The 23,489-nt window shown below is 49.7% G+C and overlaps 1 protein-coding gene across 2 annotated transcripts in view; it reads right to left on the bottom strand.

Annotated features, from left to right (window-relative positions):
* Positions 1-3,267: 3,267 nt before the first annotated feature.
* The window catches only part of LOC138504590 (uncharacterized), a 341,200-nt gene continuing 320,978 nt past the window's right edge, over positions 3,268-23,489 (bottom strand). For both annotated transcript variants that reach the window (XM_069625178.1, XM_069625177.1), the window contains 2 exons: positions 9,831-9,983; positions 3,268-3,980 (listed from right to left, as the gene is read on the bottom strand). In XM_069625178.1, coding sequence (XP_069481279.1) covers positions 3,897-3,980; positions 9,831-9,983 — 237 coding nt within the window. In that variant the 3' untranslated portion in view covers positions 3,268-3,896. The remainder of the gene's footprint in view (positions 3,981-9,830; positions 9,984-23,489) is intronic.

Genomic DNA, 23,489 nt, shown 5'->3' with positions numbered 1-23,489 from the left:
ATTCACCAGCCATGGCTGACCTGCAATCATTCAGAATTCGGGCCATGGTGTCCCTCAAAAACCTTCTCCGCCAGCCCCCCCCGCCCCCATACCACCCCCACCCAGACGCCGCACCAAAAGAAGATTCCACCGCTGTGAGGGAGTAAGGATCGTCCCAAAAATCAATTCTCCATCTTTTACAATCTTGGACAAAATGTCAGCTGCGTTTGGACAGAAACAAAACAAAGTAACTTATGCGGCCAAACAGCAATGCATTGGGGTCTCTTACACAAGCCATAGCACTGCTTAATCAAGGGATTATGGGGGTTCCTAGGGGGGAGTAGTGTGCTGAAGGCGTGATGGAGGTGCCCTCCACCTCACAGCGACATTTCCCAGAGATCTGTTTCCAAGTTGGTAAACATGTAAATGCCACCATCCGCTTCTGGGCCTTTTGCCTTTAAAAATCTACAAGGCCTAGTTCCAAATAAAAGAAGAACAAAAGGGGGGTTAAGTGTGAGTATCGAGCCAGACTTTGCCATAAAGTGTTGATTGATCATTTATGACAGTGAAATGCTCGCCTGCATGTATCTGAATAAAATGCTGATTTAAAGCATTCTCTGAAGTCGACTGAAGGCACGCATTTATCGCGCATTATTGCTCCATATTTAATAAGGACCATGCAATCATGAAGCCAAAATTGCACGCCTTGACATGCCACTTAATGCACAGAAATCAAGTTGTTGGTGCAGAATCTTGCATCCACAATCCCCACCCACAGTACACAGACCACAATCCCCAACCACGGTACACAGACCACAATCCCCACCCACGGCACACAAACCACAATCCCCACCCACAGCACACAGACCACAATCCCCGCACACAGACCACAATCCCCACCCACAGCACACAGACCACAATCCCCACCCAGAGCACACAGACCACAATCCCCACCCACAGCACATAGACCACCATCCCCACCCACAATACACAGACCAGAATCCGCACCCACAGTACACAGACCAGAATCCCCACCCACAGTACATAGACCACAAGCCTCATCCACAGTACACAGACCACAATCCCCACCCACAGTACACATACCACAATCCCTGCACACAGACCACAATCCCCACCCACAACACACAGACCACAATCCCCGCACACAGACCACAATCCCCACCCACAGCACACAGACCACAATCCCCGCACACAGACCACAATCCCCACCCACAGCACACAGACCACAATCCCCACTCAGAGCACACAGACCACAATCCCCACCCAAAGCACATAGACCACCATCCCCACCCACAATACACAGACCAGAATCCCCACCCACAGTACACAGACCAGAATCCCCACCCACAGTACATAGACCACAAGCCTCATCCACAGTACACAGACCACAATCCCTACCCACAGTACACATACCACAATCCCTGCACACAGACCACAATCCCCACCCACAACACACAGACCACAATCCCCACCCACAGTACACAGACCACAATCCCCACCCACGGCACACAGACCACAATGCCCACCCTGAGCACACAGACCACAATCCCCACCCACAGCACACAGACCACAATCCCTACCCACAGTACACAGACCACAATCCCCACACACAGACCACAAGCCACACCCACAGCACACAGACCACAATCCCCACCCACAGTACAGAGACCACCATCCCCACCCATGGCATACAGACCACAATCCCCACCCACAGCACACAGACCACAATCCCCACTCAGAGCACACAGACCACAATCCCCACCCACAGCACACAGACCACAATCCCCGCACACAGACCTCAATCCCCATCCACAACACACAGACCACAATCCCCACCCACAGCACACAGACCACAATCCCCGCACACAGACCACAATCCCCACCCACAGCACACAGACCACAATCCCCACCCAGAGCACACAGACCACAATCCCCACCCACAGCACATAGACCACCATCCCCACCCACAATACACAGACCAGAATCCGCACCCACAGTACACAGACCAGAATCCCCACCCACAGTACATAGACCACAAGCCTCATCCACAGTACACAGACCACAATCCCCACCCACAGTACACATACCACAATCCCTGCACACAGACCACAATCCCCACCCACAACACACAGACCACAATCCCCGCACGCAGACCACAATCCCCACCCACAGCACACAGACCACAATCCCCGCACACAGACCACAATCCCCACCCACAGCACACAGACCACAATCCCCACTCAGAGCACACAGACCACAATCCCCACCCAAAGCACATAGACCACCATCCCCACCCACAATACACAGACCAGAATCCCCACCCACAGTACACAGACCAGAATCCCCACCCACAGTACATAGACCACAAGCCTCATCCACAGTACACAGACCACAATCCCTACCCACAGTACACATACCACAATCCCTGCACACAGACCACAATCCCCACCCACAACACACAGACCACAATCCCCACCCACAGTACACAGACCACAATCCCCACCCACGGCACACAGACCACAATGCCCACCCTGAGCACACAGACCACAATCCCCACCCACAGCACACAGACCACAATCCCTACCCACAGTACACAGACCACAATCCCCACACACAGACCACAAGCCACACCCACAGCACACAGACCACAATCCCCACCCACAGTACAGAGACCACCATCCCCACCCATGGCATACAGACCACAATCCCCACCCACAGCACACAGACCACAATCCCCACTCAGAGCACACAGACCACAATCCCCACCCACAGCACACAGACCACAATCCCCGCACACAGACCTCAATCCCCATCCACAACACACAGACCACAATCCCCACCCACAGCACACATACCACAATCCCCACCCAGAGCACACAGACCACAATCCTCACTCACAGCACATAAACCACAATCCCCGCACACAGACCACAATCCCCACCCACAGCACATAGACCACCATCCCCACCCAGAGCACACAGACCACAATCCCCACCCACAGTACACAGACCACAATCCCCACCCATGGCACACAGACCACAATCCCCACCCACGGCACAGAGACCACAATCCCCACCCAGAGTACACAAACCACAATCCCCACCCACGGCACACAGACCACAATCCCCACCCACAGCACATAGACCACAATCCCCACCCAGAGCACACAGACCACAATCCCCACCCACAGCACACAGACCACAATTCCCAACCACAGGACATAGACCACAATCCCCACCCACAGCACACAAACACACACATGGACGGTATCGTTTAATTTATTTTAATGGGGAAGTTTTGATACATTTAAAGGAATACTTCTGTGAGTGGTGCATTAAGCTATATTCCTGCTTTACTCCACGCCTGTCTCTCCCTCTATGGCCACTCAGCGACCTCTGACACTCACTATCTTGCGGCGCAGTTGTGTTATGCAAGATTGTGCTATGTTACATTACATTTGTGAAAAAGTGTTTTATTCTATCCTCAATACCAAGGGTATGTACGATTTGGTTCGTTGGATGTTTTGGACTACAGCTCCCATCAGCCATAGCTGAAGTAGTCATTTGGCAGGAATCATGGGGCTCATAGTACAAAGCAGGTGGAGAGCCAAAGGTTGCAGATCTCTGCCCTATACAGATCTTAGCAACACAATACACAGCCTCACACATTTCTGAGGGCACCTGGGCCTTAAAGAGAAGGTTTGATAAATCAGGAAGGATCAGAACACATATATCCAAGTCCCGCTGAGTGGTATGTTCTAGAAGATCAATGTTGACCAAAGGTACAGGATTATATTTCCCTCTTCTTGGGAGGTGCATCTGTTTGGGGTAAGCAATGGACCAGAGGCGGTGATGAGGTAAATCGTGGTCCCATTGTGCCTTGTGCTTCTTCCTTCATCAGCGCTCCTGGGTGAGGAGGACGGCCATCACGATGCCGGCCATTGCCACCAGGGCTCCCAGAATCATGGTCCACGGCGTGATCTGAAATACATGGGAGATATCATATCAACACTTGACTTTGGCCAGTAGGAAGAGAGCTCCCTCCATTACAGAGGTCATTGCAGCAAGAAGAGGAGGGCGGAGAGGGCAGCGCTCTGCGGAGGAAGTCTATTCGCCGCTTCACTCGAGCTGTCAGAGGAAGGGGTGTGTATATAAGAGTAGGCTGCCCAAGAAGGTGAAGGAGACCGGGTCCAGAACATCAGAGAACAGGGAGGCCATGAAAAGGCGACTGAAACTTTGGAAAGTAGCCACATTGGGTGAAAGTCCAGGTCCCAGAAGGCCACTTAGGAGAGGGAAACACCCAGACCCATGTCAGCTGGACCTTTTCAGGGACACGTGCCGGGGGAGCCATTATGTGGTGGGCTGAATGTTTGCGATTGAGCTACAAGGCATGATATGATATGATATATATATATATATATATACATATACATATATATATATAAATGCAAAATAACATAACATAACATATGATATGGCATTTATAACGCGCCTATACACAAGTGTTTCAAGGTGCGACGAGGCAAGGGAGGGGGAACAGAGGGAGGACAGAGACAATGATCTTACATGGCCCGGTGACATTGAGATCGCGCAAGTGCAGGGGAAGGGGAAAAGTGCGGGGGGAAAAGGGAGGGGAAGTGCAGTACATGGGATAAACAGTAATAAATAGAAACAATAAATAGGAGCAGTAAATAAGAAGTGCGGCCAGCTGGTGGCAGGTGCAGGGTAAGTGCTGACATCAGGAGTCAAGTGCTAGTAGGGGCTGTAGGGATACAGAAACAGTCCCAGAGTGCAAGGGTTGCCAGGGGGGCAGTGCAGGTGTGCAACTGGCGGGGAGGTGACCTGTGCCCAAGAACAGAGGGTAGCAAGGTGACCAGTGCAGTTTCAGTTTCAGCCAGAAGTTCAGCAGGGGAGAGGTGGAGAGAAGGCAGAAGCAAAGAGGAAGGTCTTGAGGTGCTTCCAGAACCAGAGATGGTCCTCCTAAATTTTCAGGGAGGCTGTTCCAGCGGGAGGCCCCAGCTGAAGAAAGAGATCAACCACCAATTTGCTGCTTGGAGAAGCGACTGACCCTGAGGGAGTTGGAGGCGGATGAGCGAAGAGCTCCAGAAGGAAAATATTTAGGAAGAGAGAGTTGAAGGTATTGAGGCCGCAGACCCCAGAAGGCCTGTGGACAATGCAGAGGGATTTGAACGTAATCCTTGCAGCCACTGGGAGCCAGTGCAGAGGTTTCAGTCCTGGAGAGATACGATCCCTGGGCTTGAGGCCAAGGACAATTCTTGCAGTCCTGTTCTGGGTGAGTTGCCGAGAGCGGAAAGTAGAGGCAGGCAGATTTAGAAAGAGGCTGTTGCAGTAGTCCAGCCTAGAGAGAACCAGAGCTCTGGAGACAGTGAGCTTCTGGGGGAAGGAGAGGAAAGGAAGAATACCTCTGAGGAGGTGCACCTGGTAGTGTGACTTCTTAGAGACGTCAGAGATGTGAGGAGAGAATGAGCATTACGTTAAATGACTCGTTGGGTGGAAAGGTCAAACAGTTGGTAAAAAGGTAAGAGATATAGTAACATGGGAACAGAGAGTGTGGAGTCACGATCAGAGTACCTGTGCGCTAATTATCACTACTAAGTTTATAAGACATATCATCAAATGAAAAAGGGAAGAAGTGTTAGCAACCAATCCACACAGGCCGGTATTAGATTAGATTAGATCAGCTACTTAATCTGCTGTGTAGCACGCTTTCAGGCAATATATCCACGCCGGCCATTTGTGGCCTTTGACATTGTTTCACTTCTTCACAATACACCCTGACTGATGGGAACTATTAAATAATACTTAATAGGATACCGCTACTGAGCTGTTATTTACTATTTTGAAGGCCTTGAAAATGACCCGAGTGTCGAAACACGTGTCGGCTATTTCTCAATCTACCTCATTAAAATACTGTACCTTGATTGCTGGTTGTAATATTGTAATGGTGTCAAGCGCAATCCTACCCTTCTTTGCCATATAACTGATATAGTAACATGGTAGACATCACTCTACGAAGACCGGTGTTCAGTCAAGTGCAACTATTTTTCTTTCAGTGGAATCCGCAAACATACCATCCGCTGGGCTATTGGGAGAAAGCATAACATGTAGCGCCTTGAAAAGAGAGAAGACAGAAACACTCCTTCATGTCCCCAAGAATCAGGAGCAGACTGGCTCAGTATCAGGACCCCCTCTCCTTCCTAAGAAAGCATAGGCTCTTCGCGGCATTGCTGTTGCATTGCTTCATGTCCCATGGGTTGATGGGGACAGAATGTGAAGGTGGCAGGTGGTGGGGAGGAGGTCTTCCGACTGCACTTTATTCATCCTGCCCTCTCATTCCTGCCTGTCTTTCTCTGTGCCACTTTTCACCAAAGACCTCCTCTTTTCTCTGAACTCAGTTGCCACTCCCTACACATGCCAGTGCCTTGCCCGCTGAGCTGCCTCCAGCAGGTGTGTGAATTGGAATTTCTAGATGAGATGTGGGTGCAAGAAAAACCCTGCCCTATCTGAATTCTTTTTTCTAGACACACTGACCTCTTGTACAGCCAACCACTCCTCCCTGAAAGTCACAAGGGCAGGAGGAAAGTTACTTGGGGAGGGAGGCATGATGTCAGTTACATTTATAAAGCACTTTCGCCAAAGTGCTGTACACAATACATGGAGCGGTTCAACTTTATGAAGCAGGCAATTCAGAGGTTAGGAGTGTGCTTTAATTAAAGAAACAGTAAGGCAGCAACTAGAATAGTACACATTGTCATGTGGTAGGAGGATTAAGGGTCAGTATTGAGAAGGAAGGTTTTAAGACAATGGGCCTCATTACGAATGTGGCGGAACGGCAACAATGGCCCTGGTAGTGCTACCAGCGCCGTTGTTAGCTCTCCGCCACATTACCAGTTCTCCTTGCCGGTGCCGGACTGCAGGCGTGGTCTGACCAGGTGTGCAGACTGGTACCCGCGAGCAGAACACGTGATTGCACCGACACCGTTATTAACGGTGCCGCTGTAACCATGTTCCCGACCCCCATTCTGCCCTATCGGGCAGAATGGGGATCGGGAGGCCGGCCATACCGGTACCCGCAAATGGGCAATTACCGGCCCATTCATCTCGTAATGGGCCGGTAATAGCCCATTCGTGGGTGCCAGGGCCAGTAGCGAGTTTGGTGGTAGCCATGCCCTTAATAAGGGCACGGCTACTGCCAAACATATGATGAGGCCCAATGTATAAGGTGGAGAGTAGAGGAAGATCTGATCTCGAGAGGGAATGAGGTAGTGTTTTGGGGCAAGGAAGGAGAAAGAGCGGAAGCGAGATTGGGCACAGGGTGGCTTAGGGACAGAGAGGAGGAAGTTGGATCGAAGAGGACGAGATCGGGATATAAAAATTAAATTATGAAGAGAGATAAGGAGGGGCTTGATCGTGAGTACTCTTGAAAGCAATACAGAGAAAATGAAAGAACAGCCAAGGTCTCGAATGGTAGCCAGGAGAGAGCGTGGAGAGATGGGGAGAGAGACCGCGAAGGGTATGAATGGCAGAGGTAAAGATATAGCGAGGAGGCGCAAGCTGATAGGCAGGCAGGCCAGCAAGCAGAAGAGCAATAGCCAAGATGGGAAAAAAGAAGAGTCATTCTTTTTTTATAGCCTTAACGTTGACATTGCCAAAATGAGTGGACTGCACTTTCTAAGTCTACCATAACCTTAAATCATCATAAACAAAAATATTTATTTACAGCTTGTTCATAGATATCTAAAAGGCCAGATGTATGTTTGTCCGATGCCATCATGGGCGCTTGAGGCTGCAGCAATGCAAAAAATGCTCCGCTAGAGGGAGCTGTTGCCTTAGGATATATAGTGGTCCTACTATGTCTGTGAATACCTGCACTTTGGTGCATGTACACGGGCCTGAATGATATGATACAATATGATATGATGTGGCATTTATAGCACACCTGTACACAAGTGTTTCTAGGCGCAACAAGAGAAGCAGGGGGAAACAATGGAGGACAAAATAATGATTGTGCTAGGCCTTGTGTCATTCAAATCACGCAAGTGGGGGGAAGAGGGAAGGGGAGAAGTTCCAGGGGGCAGGGGAAGGGGGAAGTGCAGTTAACTCACAAGTGCAGCCAGCGGGTGGCTCATAAGTGCAGAGAGACAGGGGACTGTAGGGGTGCAGATACAGACCCTTAAGTGTTGGGGAGCCCGGAGGCAGTGCAAGGGCAACTGGGCATGCAGGAGCCTGGGCCAGAGTTCAGAGGGTGACCAGTGTGCGGAGCAATCGGGTGCATCAGCAGGGGGAGGAAGAGAGAAAGCAGAAGCGAAAAGGAAGGTCTTGAATTGCTACTGGAACCAGAGGTGGTTCTGCTGAAGTTTGAGAGAGGCAGGGAGGTTGTTCTAGGGGGAGGCCCCAGCCGAGGAGATAGCTCTGCCCCCAACTCTCTGCTTGGAGAAGAGTCTGCCCCTCAGAAAGTTGGAGGTGGATGAGCAGAGAGCTTGAGAAGAAAGTTGTTTTGGAAGAGAAAGTTGGAGGTAGAGCCGCCCCAGGCCCCAGAAAGCCTTGTTGATGATGCAGAGGGTCTTGAACTTGATCTTTGCAGCCACAGGGAGCCAGTGAAGAGATTTCAGAGCCGTAGACATACAATCCCTGGGCTTGAGGCCAAGGGCAAGTCCTGCAGTCCTGTTCTGGATAAGTTGCAAAGGTCGAAGAGTAGAGGCAGGTAGATTTAGAAAGTGGCTGTTGCAATAGTCCAGCCTGGAGTGGACCAGGGCTCTAGAGACAGTGAGTTTCTGGGGAAACTGAGAAAAGGTAGAATACATCTGAGGAGGTGCAGCTGGTAGTGTGACTTCTTAGAGACGTCAGAGATGTGAGGAGAAAAGGAGAGGGTGGAGTTGAAGATGACATCAAGGTTCTTAGCCTAACGGAAAGGAGCAGGAAGAGGGCCCAGTGTGGGCAGCCAGACAGAGAGAGAGAAAAGGAGGGAGCGGGTTTCTCAGTGAGGAGCATGTCAGTCTTACTGGCATTAAGGCTGGGATCATTGGCGTCAAACTATTCCTGAGTTGCGGCCAGACAGTCTTGTATGAGAAAAGAAGCAGAGGTGGCTGAGGGGAGCCTGAAAGAGAGCTGAGTGTCATCTGCATAACACTGAAAATTGGAGCAGAAAGTAACAATGCAGTGGGCAAGAGGTGCCAGGTAGTGGTTGAAGAGCCAGGGAGAGAGGTTACCCCCCTGGGGAACACCACAAGTAGAGAGAGAGAGAGAGATAGAAAAAAGGCCCCAGTTGGACCTGAGAGGGTTGGTCAATGAGAAAGGAGGTCAACCAGACCAGGGCCTGGTCAGTAATACCAAGATTGGCGCTGAGGCGATGTAGCAGGATGTCATGGTTGACCGTGTCAAAAGCAGAGGATAGATTGAAGAGAATGAGGACCGAAGGAAGTTTAGAGTCAAGATTGGAGAACAAGTCTTCACGGGTGTTAAGAAGAGCAGTTTCCGTGCTTCTGGCAGCTCTGAAGCCAGACTGGTGGTCATGGAGGCAACCAACAGATTCAGTATGTAGATTGAGCTGGGAGAGGGTCAGCTTTTCCAAGAGTTTGCCCAGGAAAGGAGTGATGTCCACTTGTTTATCTATATTTTACAAGATGATAATTACAGATATACTGTACCACACACATAACATAACGTGAAACATTCAGTTCAACTGGTGCGCATTGCATGTTAATGCCAGGCCGCAAGTAGCGCTGTTGCAGAGTTTTTACTGAGGATAGTAACATATGGAGTAAGGTGACATTGAGGCCTCCTCCTTGGTGAGTTGACAATTGCACTTACCCGCTTCCAGCTGCTGTTGTGGCGGGGAAGCAGGGGATTCAGGTCCCCCCTGATCTTCAGCAGGGCTCTGGCCTTGGGTCTGGTCGTGGGGTGCACTGTGTCAGGAAGTCCTTTGCGCCTCTTCACCACCCTGGACAGCTCTGCATGGATGGCCTGAGGGACAGAGAGTGCTGTTACCCAAAATTGAAGTTCCCACCAGGCTTACCAAATAATGCACTACCTCTTTTAACAGCAGGGTTAATGATTTTGTTGGACCATTTCCCATTTCATATTGTGAAATTAGCAACGTCTTCTAGTACCAGTCAGTCATAAAATAATTCCTTACATGTGTTGCACTGAGGGACATCCCAACTTTGAACCCAAAAGAAGCTCCTTCAAAGCTACCTCGCGCACGGGTTCAGACGATGGGCGGTTTTAGTCTGGCTCCCCTTCTGGCGCAATTCTAGGGCTGTATTCAAGAGCAAAGACATGAAATGGCGTGCACCCTATCGACTCTGTGCGGACGTTCCCTGTCCCCTTCTGTCAACTTCTCTGAGTGGCATTCGATTTCCGGTGGTATTCTGAGGACCTGGTTCACAGGTTTTCCTATGGGATTGCGACATTATAAAACGCTTCTGTGAAGCAGGCCCTCAGAGTTCCCTTCAATACTTTAAGAGCCTTGGTTTTCAGTCTGTTTTACACATGTTGAAATCTCGCGAGTTTGCCTGATGTCACGTGGCAAATTCCCATGGCCTCGTGCCGCGCCGGGGCTCTGCAGACTTTGCGGCCTAAAGGTTGGAGAACTAGAAGGAGAGAGATTTCATTAACCCCCTACTGTCTGTTTTTCTTTCGTTTGGCTCTTCTTTTATGAGATGCAGGAATTTGTGAGCAAATGTTTGATATGATTCAATGGCTCTAAACAGAAACAAAGTGATTGTGATGGTGATGAGGATGGTGATGATGAATAAAGTGGTGATGATGATGAGGATGGTCACGCTGAGAAGAATGGTGAAGATGATAACGAGGAGGATGAAAAGGAGGTGGAGGATGATGATGACGACAAACATGGCGGTGGTGGCGATTGCGGTAATGATGATGAGGATGGCGATAATGATGAGGATGGTGAGCATGGTGATGATGAGGAGGAGGATGGTCATGAGGAGGAAGATGATGATGATGGGGGTGATGGTGGTGATGAGGACAATGGTGATTATAATGTTGATGAGGATGATAATATGATAGTGGTGAGAATGATGGTGGTGAGGATTGTAATGATAGTGCAGAGAATGATAATGGTGATTATGATGGTGGTGAGAATGATAAGAGGGTGGTGAGAATGATGATAGTGGTGATGATGGGGATGGCAGTGATGATGCTGAGGCAGAGGATGGTGATGATAATGATGAAGTGGATGGTGTTGATGATGGTGTTGGTGGTGGTGATGAGGATGGTGTTGATGATGAATATGGTGATGATGAAGAAGGTGGTGATGGTGATGATGAGGAGGATGGTCAGGTTGGGGAGTGTGGTGCATATGATGGTAATGAGTAGGACTTGGAGGAGGGGGAAAAGGAGGTGAATGAGGAGGATGATGACGATCATGGTGGTGGTGATAGCGGCGGGGATGGTTTTGATTACGAGGGTGGTGAGGATGGTAATGGTGATTAGGATGGTGATGCCAATGATAATATGATGGTGGCGGGAATGACAGTGGTGATGATGAGGATTGAGAGGATCATAGTGGTGAGGTTGAGGGTGGTGAGGATGGTAAAGGTGGTGATGAGGGTGGTGAGGATGATAATGGTGATGCAGATGATGACATGATGGAGGCAGGAATGATGATATTGGTGATGATGAGGGTGGTGTTGATGTTGAGGATGGTGCTGGTTGTGATGATGGTGGTGGTGATGATGAGTAGAGTGGTGATGAGGATGGTGGTGGTGATGATGAGGATGATGGTGGTGATGATGAGTATAGTGGTGATGAGGATGGTGGTGGTGATGATGAGGATGATGGTGGTGATGATGAGTATAGTGGCGGTGAGGATGGTGGTGGTGATGATGAGGATGGTGGTGGTGGTGATGATGAGGATGATGGTGGTGATGATGAGTATAGTGGTGATGAGGATGGTGGTGGTGATGATGAGGATGGTGATGGTGGTGATGATGAGGATGGTGTTGATGTTGAGGATGGTGCTGATGATTAGGATTGTGGTGATTATGGTGGTGATGATGAGTATAGTAATGATGAGGATGGTGGTGGTGTTGATGACGAGGATGGGGGTGGTGATGAGTGTAGTGGTGATGAGGATAGTGGTGGTGATGATGAAGATGGTGGTGATGAGTATAGTGGTGATGGTGGTGGTGTTGATGACGAGGATGGTGGTGGTGATGAGTATAGTGGTGATGAGGATGGTGGTGGTGATGATAAGGATGGTGGTGGTGTTGATGATGAGGATGGTGGTGGTGATGATGAGGGTGGTGGTGGCAATGATGAGGATGGTGGTGGTGATGATGAGTATAGTGGCGATGAGGATGGTGGTGGTGGTGGTGATGATGAGGATGATAGTGATGAGGATGGTGGTGGTGATGATGAGGATGGTGTTGATGTTGAGGATGGTGTTGGTGGTGATGATTAGGATGGTGGTGATGTTGGTGGTGGTGGTGGTGATGATGAGTATAGTGGTGATGAGGATGGTGGTGGTGGTGATGATGAGGATGGTGGTGGTGATGGGTATAGTGGTGATGAGGAGGATGGTGGTGGTGATGAGGATGGTGGTGGTGGTTTTGATGATGAGGATGGTGGTGGTGATGATGAGTATAGTGGTGATGAGGATGGTGGTGGTAAGGATGAGGATAGTGGTGGTGGTGATGATGAGTATAGTGGTGATGAGGATGGTGGTGGTGATGATGAGGATGGTGGTGGTGGTGATGATGAGGATGGTGGTGGTGTTGATAATGAGGATGGTGGTGGTGATGATGAGTAAAGTGGTGATGATGGTGGTGGTGATGATGAGGATGGTGTTGATGTTGAGGATGGTGCTGGTGATGATGATTATGATGGTGGTGATGATGGTGGTGGTGATGATGAGTATAGTGGTGATGGTGGTGGTGTTGATGACGAGGATGGTGGTGGTGATGAGTATAGTGGTGATGAGGATGGTGGTGGTGATGATGAGGATGGTGGTGGTGGTGATGATGAGGATGGTGGTGGTGATTGTTAGGGAGAATTCTCTGTTTAGGCTGAATTTCCTAACCTAGTGAGTCCCCCAGCAGCTTTGCTGGATTTCTGGAGTTTGGTTTTTCCATCCTGCCAAGAGTGAGACTCTTTTTCTCCCACTCTTGGACATGAATGTGTGTAATTCCTTTAAATGTCAATGTGTTCTATGGGCTATGGGGTCTTTTACTCCATAGGGTCTCATATGTTTTGCTATGTGTGTTACACTGCACCCTCCGTGCCGTAGCACTGGGGCGTCCTAGCGGACCTCCATCATAGACTCCATACCCGGGGGCTGACTACTGTCTCCCTGGGCATGTAAAGTCACCATTGGCTTTACTAGACCTAAATTTACTAACAGAACTAGTACAAACCATCCTATTGTGGACGTACTAGTAGGGGTAATTCGATTACTCCTGGGTCTGTTATGCGAGGGGGCACTGTCCTGTCCCCCCCCGTCAAGTTTTGGCTGGTGGCAGTGGAAACTACTTGTTATATTCGACCCCGAATATAACCCTATGGGATTCTTCCCATTGTTGGAGGTTAATACTTTTTCTCGTTAATCTCTAACGTACCACCGGTCTACTTATCTTAAATAAGTTTATCGGATGGTATTTTCTGCCAGAACTCGGTTTTTAAAATGGCGTCTGTGTTTGTCTCTGTGACTCCTAAACCAAAGGTTGAGCCCTTTGTTCCACTTTTGGCGGGCTTCTGTACAGAGACCCTCCAAAGTGGTGCCATTCTGTCTGGGTTACCACAGGGATGTGGGAGGGGGGTTTAGGCACCCTGGACTGATTTGCCTTGCCAACTCCGGTCGCACTCTGGTGTGATTGGCCCAAGTGGTGAGCTTCCCCGCTCACCACTTAGCGTGTTGTGATTGACAGCTAGGCTGAATGAATGGGGGTTTTCTGCATAAAAGCAGGGCTTTTGGGACTGGATCTTCAGAAGTCGCCACAGGACCTAAGAATCCGACGAGGGTAAAGCTGAGCCGACCTGCAACGACGACACCTCCGGTGGAGCCCTGCTTAACCGACTCACCACTTCCCAACGACAGAGAAGATCTCCCTGCCGGAGAGTCTCTTCCCCTGACTGGTGGGAACAACCAGTCTCCTTTGCTTTTTCTTTGCTCCAGGACGCAGTGGTCGAATTGCCCGTGCAGAGCACCCCGGCAACCGGATAGCCACTACCCCTGTACCGCGACCAAAAGGTGGTGCCTTGTGACGGAGCACTCCGCGGCTGGTCTCTTCCCTGGTGGTGCACCGGACTTCACTTTTCTTCGACGACGAGATCATCTCTACTCTTGGCAAAGACCCGATATGCATCCACCACCAGGAACAACTGCCCCCGCCGGAGCTGTCGCTCCACAAACAAGGTACCGTGTCCGCCTGGCTTCCCTTTCAGCCGGATAGAGTGAGGTGTCTTAATCCTCGCTTGTCCATTGGGTCCAAGCTTTCTTTAACTTACTTTTCTGAACTGGTCCAATCTTTCCATAACAATTTGCGATAAAGACTTGAAGCGCATTTCCACTGAGACACTTTTCGGGACATATCGCCTTGCCTCTCTCCGAGTGGGCCTGGCCTCTGAACTTTGTGATCTGCAGTAGACCCTGCCTTACTTGCCTTGCATTTGTCCGTAAAGTATTGGTACCGAGTTGATTTCATAACCTGCCTTATTTTTCTCTCCCGTCCTAACGAATTCTAGAGTGCCATCTAGGTTAAAGCATACACCTCTGTCTGCAAATAACTGGTGCCGGTGAACCTAGACTTGTCGAACTATTATTAGGGGGATTGATCTTTTTCTTCGTATAGTGATTGTGATTGAAGTTGTTTGCCGTATTAGTGCCAGAGTGTTTTCTATAGATGTGTTGTTATAAATAAATACCTTTATATCTTTACACCGAAGCCTTGTTGCGTGTTTGCTTGTCTTACTGTGTAGAGCTGCCCTATTTTGTATACTCCACATACTGTCTAACTCTTCTCGAGGGAAGTCTGACTGCTCAGCCACAGCTACCAAGTGAATCTGTGTGGTACAGACTGCTACCAAGTGGGTTTATTGCCAAACACCTGTAGTCCTAAACCTTTTGCAGTGGTCCCAGAGGGAACTGCACAGGTTTCCGCCTAACAGTGATGATGAGGATGGTGGTGGCGATGATGAGGATGGTGGTGGTGATGATGACTATAGTGGCGATGAGGATGGTGGTGGTGGTGGTGATGATGAGGATGGTGGTGATGAGGATGGTGGTGGTGATGATGAGGATGGTGGTGATGATGAGGATGGTATTGATGTTGAGGATGATGTTGGTGGTGATGATTAGGATGGTGGTGATGATGGTGGTGGTGGTGGTGGTGGTGATGATGAGCACAGTGGTGATGAGGATGGTGGTGGTGGTGATGATGAGGATGGTGGTGGTGATGATGAGTATAGTGGTGATGAGGATGGTGGTGGTGATGATGAGGATGGTGGTGTTGATGATGAGGATGGTGGTGGTGATGATGAGTATAGTGATGATGAGGATGGTGGTGGTGGTGATGATGAGGATGGTGGTGGTGTTGATAATGAGGAAGGTGGTGATGATGATGAGTAAAGTGGTGATGAGGATGGTGGTGGTGATGATGAGGATGGTGGTGGTGGTGATGATGAGGATGGTCTTCATGTTGAGGATCGTGCTTGTGGTGATGATTTGGATGGTGGTGATGATGGTGGTGGTGGTGATGATGAGTATAGTGGTGATGAGGATGATGGTGGTGGTGGTGATGATGAGGATGGTGGTGGTGATGATGAGTATAGTGGTGATGATGATGGTGGTGGTGATGATGAGGATGGTGGTGGTGTTGATGATGAGAATGGTGTTGGTGATGGGTATAGTGGTGATGAGGAGGATGGTGGTGGTGATGATGAGGATGGTGGTGGTGGTTTTGATGATGAGGATGGTGGTGGTGATGATGAGTATAGTGGTTATGAGGATGGTGGTGGTGATGATGAGGCTGGTGGTGATGATGAGGATGGTGGTTGTGTTGATAATGAGGATGGTGGTGGTGATGATGAGTATAGTGGTGATGAGGATGGTGGTGGTAATGATGAGGATGGTGGTGGTAGTGATGATGAGTATAGTGGTGATGAGGATGGTGGTGGTGATGATGGATGGTGGTGGTGGTGATGCTGAGGATGGTGGTGGTGTTGATAATGAGAATGGTGGTGGTGATGATGAGTAAAGTGGTGATGATGGTGATGGTGGTGGTGATGATGAGGATGGTGTTGATGTTGAGGATGGTGCTGGTGATGATGATTATGATGGTGGTGGTGATGATGAGTATAGTGGTGATGAGGATGGTGGTGATGATGATGAGGATGGTGGTGGTGATGATGAGTTTAGCGGTGATGAGGATGGTGGTGGTGGTGATGATGAGGATGGTGGTGGTGATGATGAGGATGATGGTGGTGATAATGAGTATAGTGGTTATGAGGATGGTGGTGGTGGTGATGATGAGGATGGTGATGGTGATGATGCGGATGGTGGTGATGACGAGGATGGTGGTGGTGATGATGAGTATAGTGGTGATGAGGATGGTGGTGGTGATGATGAGGATGGTGGTGGTGTTGATGATGAGGATGATGGTGGTGATGATGAGTATAGTGGTGATGAGAATGGTGGTGGTGATGATGAGGATGGTGGTGGTGATTCTGAGGATGGTGGTGGTGTTGATGATGAGTATGATGGTGGTGATGATGAGTATAGTGGTGATGAGGATGGTGGTGGTGACGATGAGGATGGTGGTGGTGTTGATGATGAGGATGATGGTGGTGATGATGAGTATAGTGGTGATGAGGATGGTGGTGGTGATGATGAGGATGGTGGTGGTGGTGATGATGAGGATGGTGGTCATGATGGTGGTGGTGATGATGAGGATGATGGTGGTGATAATGAGTATAGTGGTTATGAGGATGGTGGTGGTGGTGATGATGAGGATGGTGATGGCGATGATGAGGATGGTGGTGATGACGAGGATGGTGGTGGTGATGATGAGTATAGTGGTGATGAGGATGGTGGTGGTGATGATGAGGATGGTGGTGGTGTTGATGATGAGGATGATGGTGGTGATGATGAGTATAGTGGTGATGAGAATGGTGGTGGTGATGATGAGGATGGTGGTGGTGATGATGAGATTGGTGGTGGTGTTGATGATGAGTATGATGGTGGTGATGATGAGTATAGTGGTGATGAGGATGGTGGTGGTGATGATGAGGATGGTGGTGGTGGTGATGAGGATGGTGGTGGTGGTTGTGGTGATGATGAGGATGGTGGTGGTGATGATGAGTATAGTGATGATGAGGATGGTGGTGGTGGTGATGATGAGGATGGTGAGTGGTGGTGATGATGAGGATGGTGGTGGTGATGATGAGGATGGTGGTGGTGGTGATGAGGATGGTGGTGGTGGTGGTGTTGATAATGAGGATGGTGGTGGTGATGATGAGTATAGTGATGATGAGGATGGTGGTGGTGGTGATGATGAGGATGGTGGCGGTGGTGATGAGGATGGTGATGGTGGTTGTGGTGATGATGAGGATGGTGGTGGTGTTGATAATGAGGATGGTGGTGGTGATGATGAGTATAGTGATGATGAGGATGGTGGTGGTGGTGATGATGAGTATGGTGAGTGGTGGTGATGATGAGGATGGTGGTGATGATATTATGTGTTGGCAGCTGGCTCTTTGCTTGGAGCAGCGTCTGCTGGCCACTCTTGCTTTTCAAGTGTCATAAAGCGGTGATGTGCCCACTGGTAAAGCGGTGATGTGCCCGGTGGTAAAGCGGTGATGTGCCCACTGGTAAAGCGGTGATGTGCCCGGTGGTAAAGCGGTGATGTGCCCACTGGTAAAGCGGTGATGTGCCCGGTGGTAAAGCGGTGATCTGCCCGTTGGTAAAGCGGTGATGTGCCCAATGGTAAAGCGGTGATGTGCCCGGTGGTAAAGCGGTGATGTGCCCAGTGGTAAAGCGGTGATGTGCCCAGTGGAAAAGCGGTGATGTGCCCGGTGGTAAAGCGGTGATCTGCCCGTTGGTAAAGCGGTGATGTGCCCAATGGTAAAGCGGTGATGTGCCCGGTGGTAAAGCGGTGATGTGCCCAGTGGTAAAGCGGTGATGTGCCCAGTGGAAAAGTCAGAGGCGGCGCTTTCCCTCTTTGGATGAGTCTAATCTTAATGAACAAAGGGGGGCATTTAACAAGAGAGAGCGCTCTCTCACAGCGCGCACCACGCGGAGTCAGGTGTGCGGCTGCAAGAATGATGCCTAACGCCTGGGCCTAGTCTCCTGCCTCCGAGTGGCGGCTGCCAGGACTCCGGGTGCCTCATTGCAGCCGCTGAGCTGAACGAGTCTCATGAAACATACATGTGCATACGGTAACCCTGCACGCTCACACCTGCATGGTTTTGGACGTGTCGGATGGTCTCACCCGTGCACAGAATGTCAGCTGGCACTGACATGGTAATACGGAACGATGCACCCCGGGGTCCACCTTACGCTTGGGAGGGCGAGCCGGGCAGAGGCGATAGGCACAACTGATAAGTCCTGGCAGCCACACACACGCCCTTCCTTCTTTTTCCTTCAAAGTGTGTGGGCACTCAGACTGCGCGCCTGCTTTCACACGTGTGCTTTTGACTGGCAGAGGAAAGGGCAGAACGGGCGACTCGCCCAAGTGTTCCTCTCGTAATATTTAGTACATTACACCCTCGGCTTATAAAGGTTGCCCCTGTGAGGCACAATCCAGAGCCTCTCTACAACCTTTGATCTAATTACTGGTTTCAGCTATTGGAGAACTTGAGGTGAACCCTCATGGGACTATATGCATTGTTCCCAGGCCGAGTCACTTCCGGCTCTCGCAGACCTTCACAACAAGCCCACAAGTTCAACCTGCGGTTACCTGCTCTTGGATGTTAACGTTATTGTTAAAGGTATTTATATAGCGCATCGTCACCAAGGAAGTTGTTCTCCAGGCGCTCAGGCAGCTCTAAATATAAAGAGGTGGGGTTGGGTTAGGTAAAGAGGGCGTAGGAGAGTGAGAGGTGGGGTCCTCTTGGCAGCTACAATTCGGTGTTCACGTGTGCTGAGCTTGGGTGCATATAGGATCAAAGTGAGTCGTGTGTGCTGTTGTTGCAATCTATGCATTGATTTTCTGTTGCTGCGGTGTGGTGAAGTGCATGCGGTTTGCTGGGAGAGAAGTGCTTGTGTGGATTTTTGTGTGAATTAAGTAAGCAGAACTTTGAGGTTATGGTTAGTGGGTGGTGTGTCTCTCAATCCTTGTCGCTTTGTTATATGTACACGGTTGCCATACAGGGTGGGTCTATTCTTTCTCTTTCTTTCCTGGCTGTCTAGTTTCTAGGGCGATGGCGTGGCTGGTTCCTATTTGCACTTAGTACACCCGGTTGGGCGAGCATTATCCCTAGTTAGGTAGTGCTGGATCTATACACAAACAACACCATCCATCAAGGCTTGGTCCAATATGCCCCAAGACCAGAGAAGAGGCGCACACTGGCTTTCTTCTGCAACCCAGGGATGGACAGCACATGGCCACATACTCTAGACAGAGTGCCTAATTAGCATACAGAGTGGCATCAGCAATGACGTATCGTGGGTACCTCACTGCTGCAGCACAGGTGCTTCTCACCACCCTGATGGAAGGTTTAGATGGACACTATAATGGAACGTGGTGAGATATGGCAGCTGTGGCCATTGGGTGGGTTCACCCCGGAGCTTCCAACTTTCCGCAGCAGCTAAGAAAGTGGGAGCAAGGCCTTTTCAAGTACAAACCTCGAGATTGTGCAACCTCTGCGTTATTCAGATGCTCTCGCCCACCCACCCCCCAAACAACAAAACACTAGGCGTGCTTACAAGGCTGTTTATGTGGGCAGGGCAGAATCCGCACACTTCTTGCAAAGGGAATGTGATGTATGACTGAACACAAGGTGACACAGTCTTGGCGTCTACATGATAGGCAGGGCTCCAGTCCTAAAAAAGGAAGTGGGGGGACTCCATCCACCCTCGACTTGAGCCCTGAATTTACAGGCGCGATGATGGCAGCATCAGACCGTGAACTGTGGCCTTGATTCCACTAGCAAAGCAGAAGGTTGATGGGTGCAAGGGTTTGAATTAACCACAACCTCTGGAATTTCTCTGAGCAACCTTCAAACCCAACGTTTTTCAGGCTGCCATGGAAAAGACCATATGCAAATCAGGCTTTGTCCCACCCCAAAATCGGGGAGGGGGGGGGGCAGCTGAACTGCTAGATCACGTCCCTTCTGAACAAGACCACAAGCAACCCCAAGCATGTTGGGCTTTGTTGCACGTCACTTATCCCAGAAGGATAGCTCAGGGGCAACATGCTCGCCTTGGAAGCAAGACGACATGGAGCAACACAGGTTCGATCCCTGGGTCCGCGCTTAGAAACCTCTGGGTATTAAGCGCGTTATAAATAACCTATCATATCATATCATATCACTGAGGTGTGTGTAAATCATGGTCAGGGAATAGATAAAAGAGAGAATAAAGGACCCCGGGGTATGTGGTTGCGCCGAGGATCGAAGAGGGGAAAAGTTACGCGATGTTCCCATTACTCTGGAGAGGAAGTTGCGAGCGGAGCACTGCGGACAACTGACAACTGTTAAACCCTGTTAGAAGGTTACAGCTGCTCTGCTTTGCGCCCTGACACCCAGCCGGGCCTTTATGCGGGGGGGCTCCCCTGACTACCAGGGGAGTGTTCGTTAGCATAGCCATCACCCAGGTGGCACTTTGTCACCACCAGGCCCCGGGCACATTAAAGTAACAGCACTCCCCACAGCAGCGGAGTGCCCAATGCCTTCAGCCCCCCTGGGGTCAGTTTAAGTGAAGGGGCCACGCACTTGTCAGGCGCCCCCCCCCCACGATTCCCTAACACACTGGTTAAGTGGTGCTGCAGCTGACATGCACAGCCCAGCCCATATAAAGACTTTGGGTCCCCACACACTGTTGCGGCTGCTGCTGCAGTCGGCCGCTGCCAGGAGCATCGTTTGAGAGCCTGATGCCAGAAAGCAACATCTTTTGTATTCTTTATTTATTTAGGGCACTCTTATATTTTTTTGTTTAGTTACAGCTGCTTAGGAGTAGTTAAAATTGCATTAAGTGTCTTGCGTTTTTCCCCTTTTTGTATAAAATATGCAAAATCCTGTTGGTGTCCCGGAAGAGGAGAAGTTAACAACTGCAGAACCGTACACCAGCATTCCTTGGCCTGCTTTTGTCTTCCTGTCACAATTACTCTGCCCGAGTGTTTTTCCCTTAGGGGTATTTCGGGGTCCTGCCCTAACTGCCTGATCTTCCCTACCCTCACCACCTTCACAGCGAGGTGCACCACGGTGATCTTGAACCCAGGAGAGCGGGGTTTGGAGACAGGTAAGAGGTGGGTCAAGTTATAAGTGAAGGTTTAATCTATATACTGTGTGCCCGCCTACACCTGTCTCCCAATAAGGTGTGTTTGACAATCACCCCGCTACATGTAGCTTCAGTCTTTAAGCCCAGCAGGCAGGGGAACCACGTCTGGACATACCCATCCTACTCGGATGTCAGTTTCAAAACTGAAAGTTGATGGCTGGAAAGTTTTAAATGTAATCACAAACTCTGGCATGCTCAGGGCTGCTCCTCTAAAACATCCCTTGTAAGCTTGCCATTCCAATACAGAAGGGCACAGACCATACCCAACCTAGACTTGGTCCCACTCCAGTACGGCAATCCATCCTAACTGGTAGGTTGCACCTCTTCTGCATGAGACCACGAACAACTGGGCTTCATAAGATGGCCATTACTACTGCAAGAATGAAATGGCGAAGAGTGCAAAGTCAAGAATTGGAGACATCGCATCAAGGCACAGAAAATGTAATAGTTCATAAGATGCATAAGTAAGGGGGGTTCTGGGACTTTCCCTCTACCGGCCTATACCCCCGGTGTGAGTCTCAACTGAGTCTTTAGCTCACCATCCTTTAACAGAAGAGAAAAGTCCACTACATATCAGTTTTTGTCCTGCCCAAGGGCAGTCCAGCACCGTAATACCACCAGGCAATTCTCTTCTGAACAAGAGTACCAACAGCAACCCCAGACACGTGTTTCGGCGGGTGGGCATCGTCAGTGAGGTGGAGCTGTGCCTTTATAAGAATAGTGAGCAAGGGTTCCACGTCTGGATTACCCTAGTATCTTAGGGTGAAAATCCAAAGCTACTTAAAATGCATAAGTAAGGGGGCTCTGGGAGCTTCTCTCTACTGAGCATTGTGAAAAAGTGCAGGAATGTTGTTAGTGCAGTATTAACTATGGGAAAATTCACTATGCACAGGGCGAAAGTGCATAGCACGCAGGTCAAGCAAAACTCATTTAGAGGGACTTATAAAAATTCATGTTAGGTTATTTTATGGTGCTTCATGCCAGAATCCCCAAGATTCTTTAACATCAGCTGCTATAAGTAGTTCCCAATTTAGCAGTAGTCAGTTCCTCAGCCTCAGCAGGATGAAGTGCTGAGTTGGCTCTGCCCCAGCATCGGACATTTTAAACTACAGTTTTGCCCCATGTTGAGGTGAGCACTAAACCTGTGAGCCATCAATTTGGCAGTAACAATGAATTGAAAATGTGCATATTATGCGACAGCTGTAATGCAACGTGTGCATGGTGGGAGCATATGGCAACTTTAATGTGCACTAAATGCAGCATTAGGGACTTCTCAAATGCAAAGTGTGCATGGCGGTAACATTTGGCAACTGTAATGCACACTTAATGCAGCATTAGGGACTTCTCAAATGCAAAGGGTGCATGGCGGGAAAATATGGCAACAGTAATGCACGCTAAATGCAGCATTAGTGACTTCTCAAATCCAAAGTGTTTATGGCAGAAACATATGGCAACAGTAATGCACGCTAAATGCAACATTAGGACTTCTCTAATTCAAAGTGTGCATGGCGGGAACATATGGCAACTGCAATGCACGCTACATGCCGCATTAGGGACTACTCAAATGCAAAGAGTGCATGGCGGGAACATATGCCAACTGTAATGCACGCTAAATGCAGCATTAGGGACTTCTCTAATTCAAAGTGTGCATGGCGGGAACATATGGCAACTGTAATGCACGCTGAATGCAGCATTAGTGACTTCTCTAATTCAAAGTGTGCATGGCGGGAACATATGGCAACTGCAATGCACGCTACATGCCGCATTAGGGACTACTCAAATGCAAAGAGTGCATGGCGGGAACATATGCCAACTGTAATGCACGCTACATGCCGCATTAGGGACTACTCAAATGCAAAGTGTGCATGGCGGGAACATATGGCAACTGCAATGCACGCTACATGCCGCATTAGGGACTACTCAAATGCAAAGAGTGCATGGCGGGAACATATGGCAACTGCAATGCACGCTACATGCCGCATTAGGGACTACTCAAATGCAAAGTGTGCATG

The sequence above is a fragment of the Ambystoma mexicanum genome, chromosome 11 (assembly GCF_040938575.1).
Source record: "Ambystoma mexicanum isolate Mex_15411 chromosome 11, UKY_AmexF1_1, whole genome shotgun sequence".
Taxonomy (NCBI): Eukaryota; Metazoa; Chordata; class Amphibia; order Caudata; family Ambystomatidae; genus Ambystoma; species Ambystoma mexicanum.
Note: the sequence above shows the minus strand (reverse complement) of the source record. Positions and strands in the feature narration are given on the sequence as shown.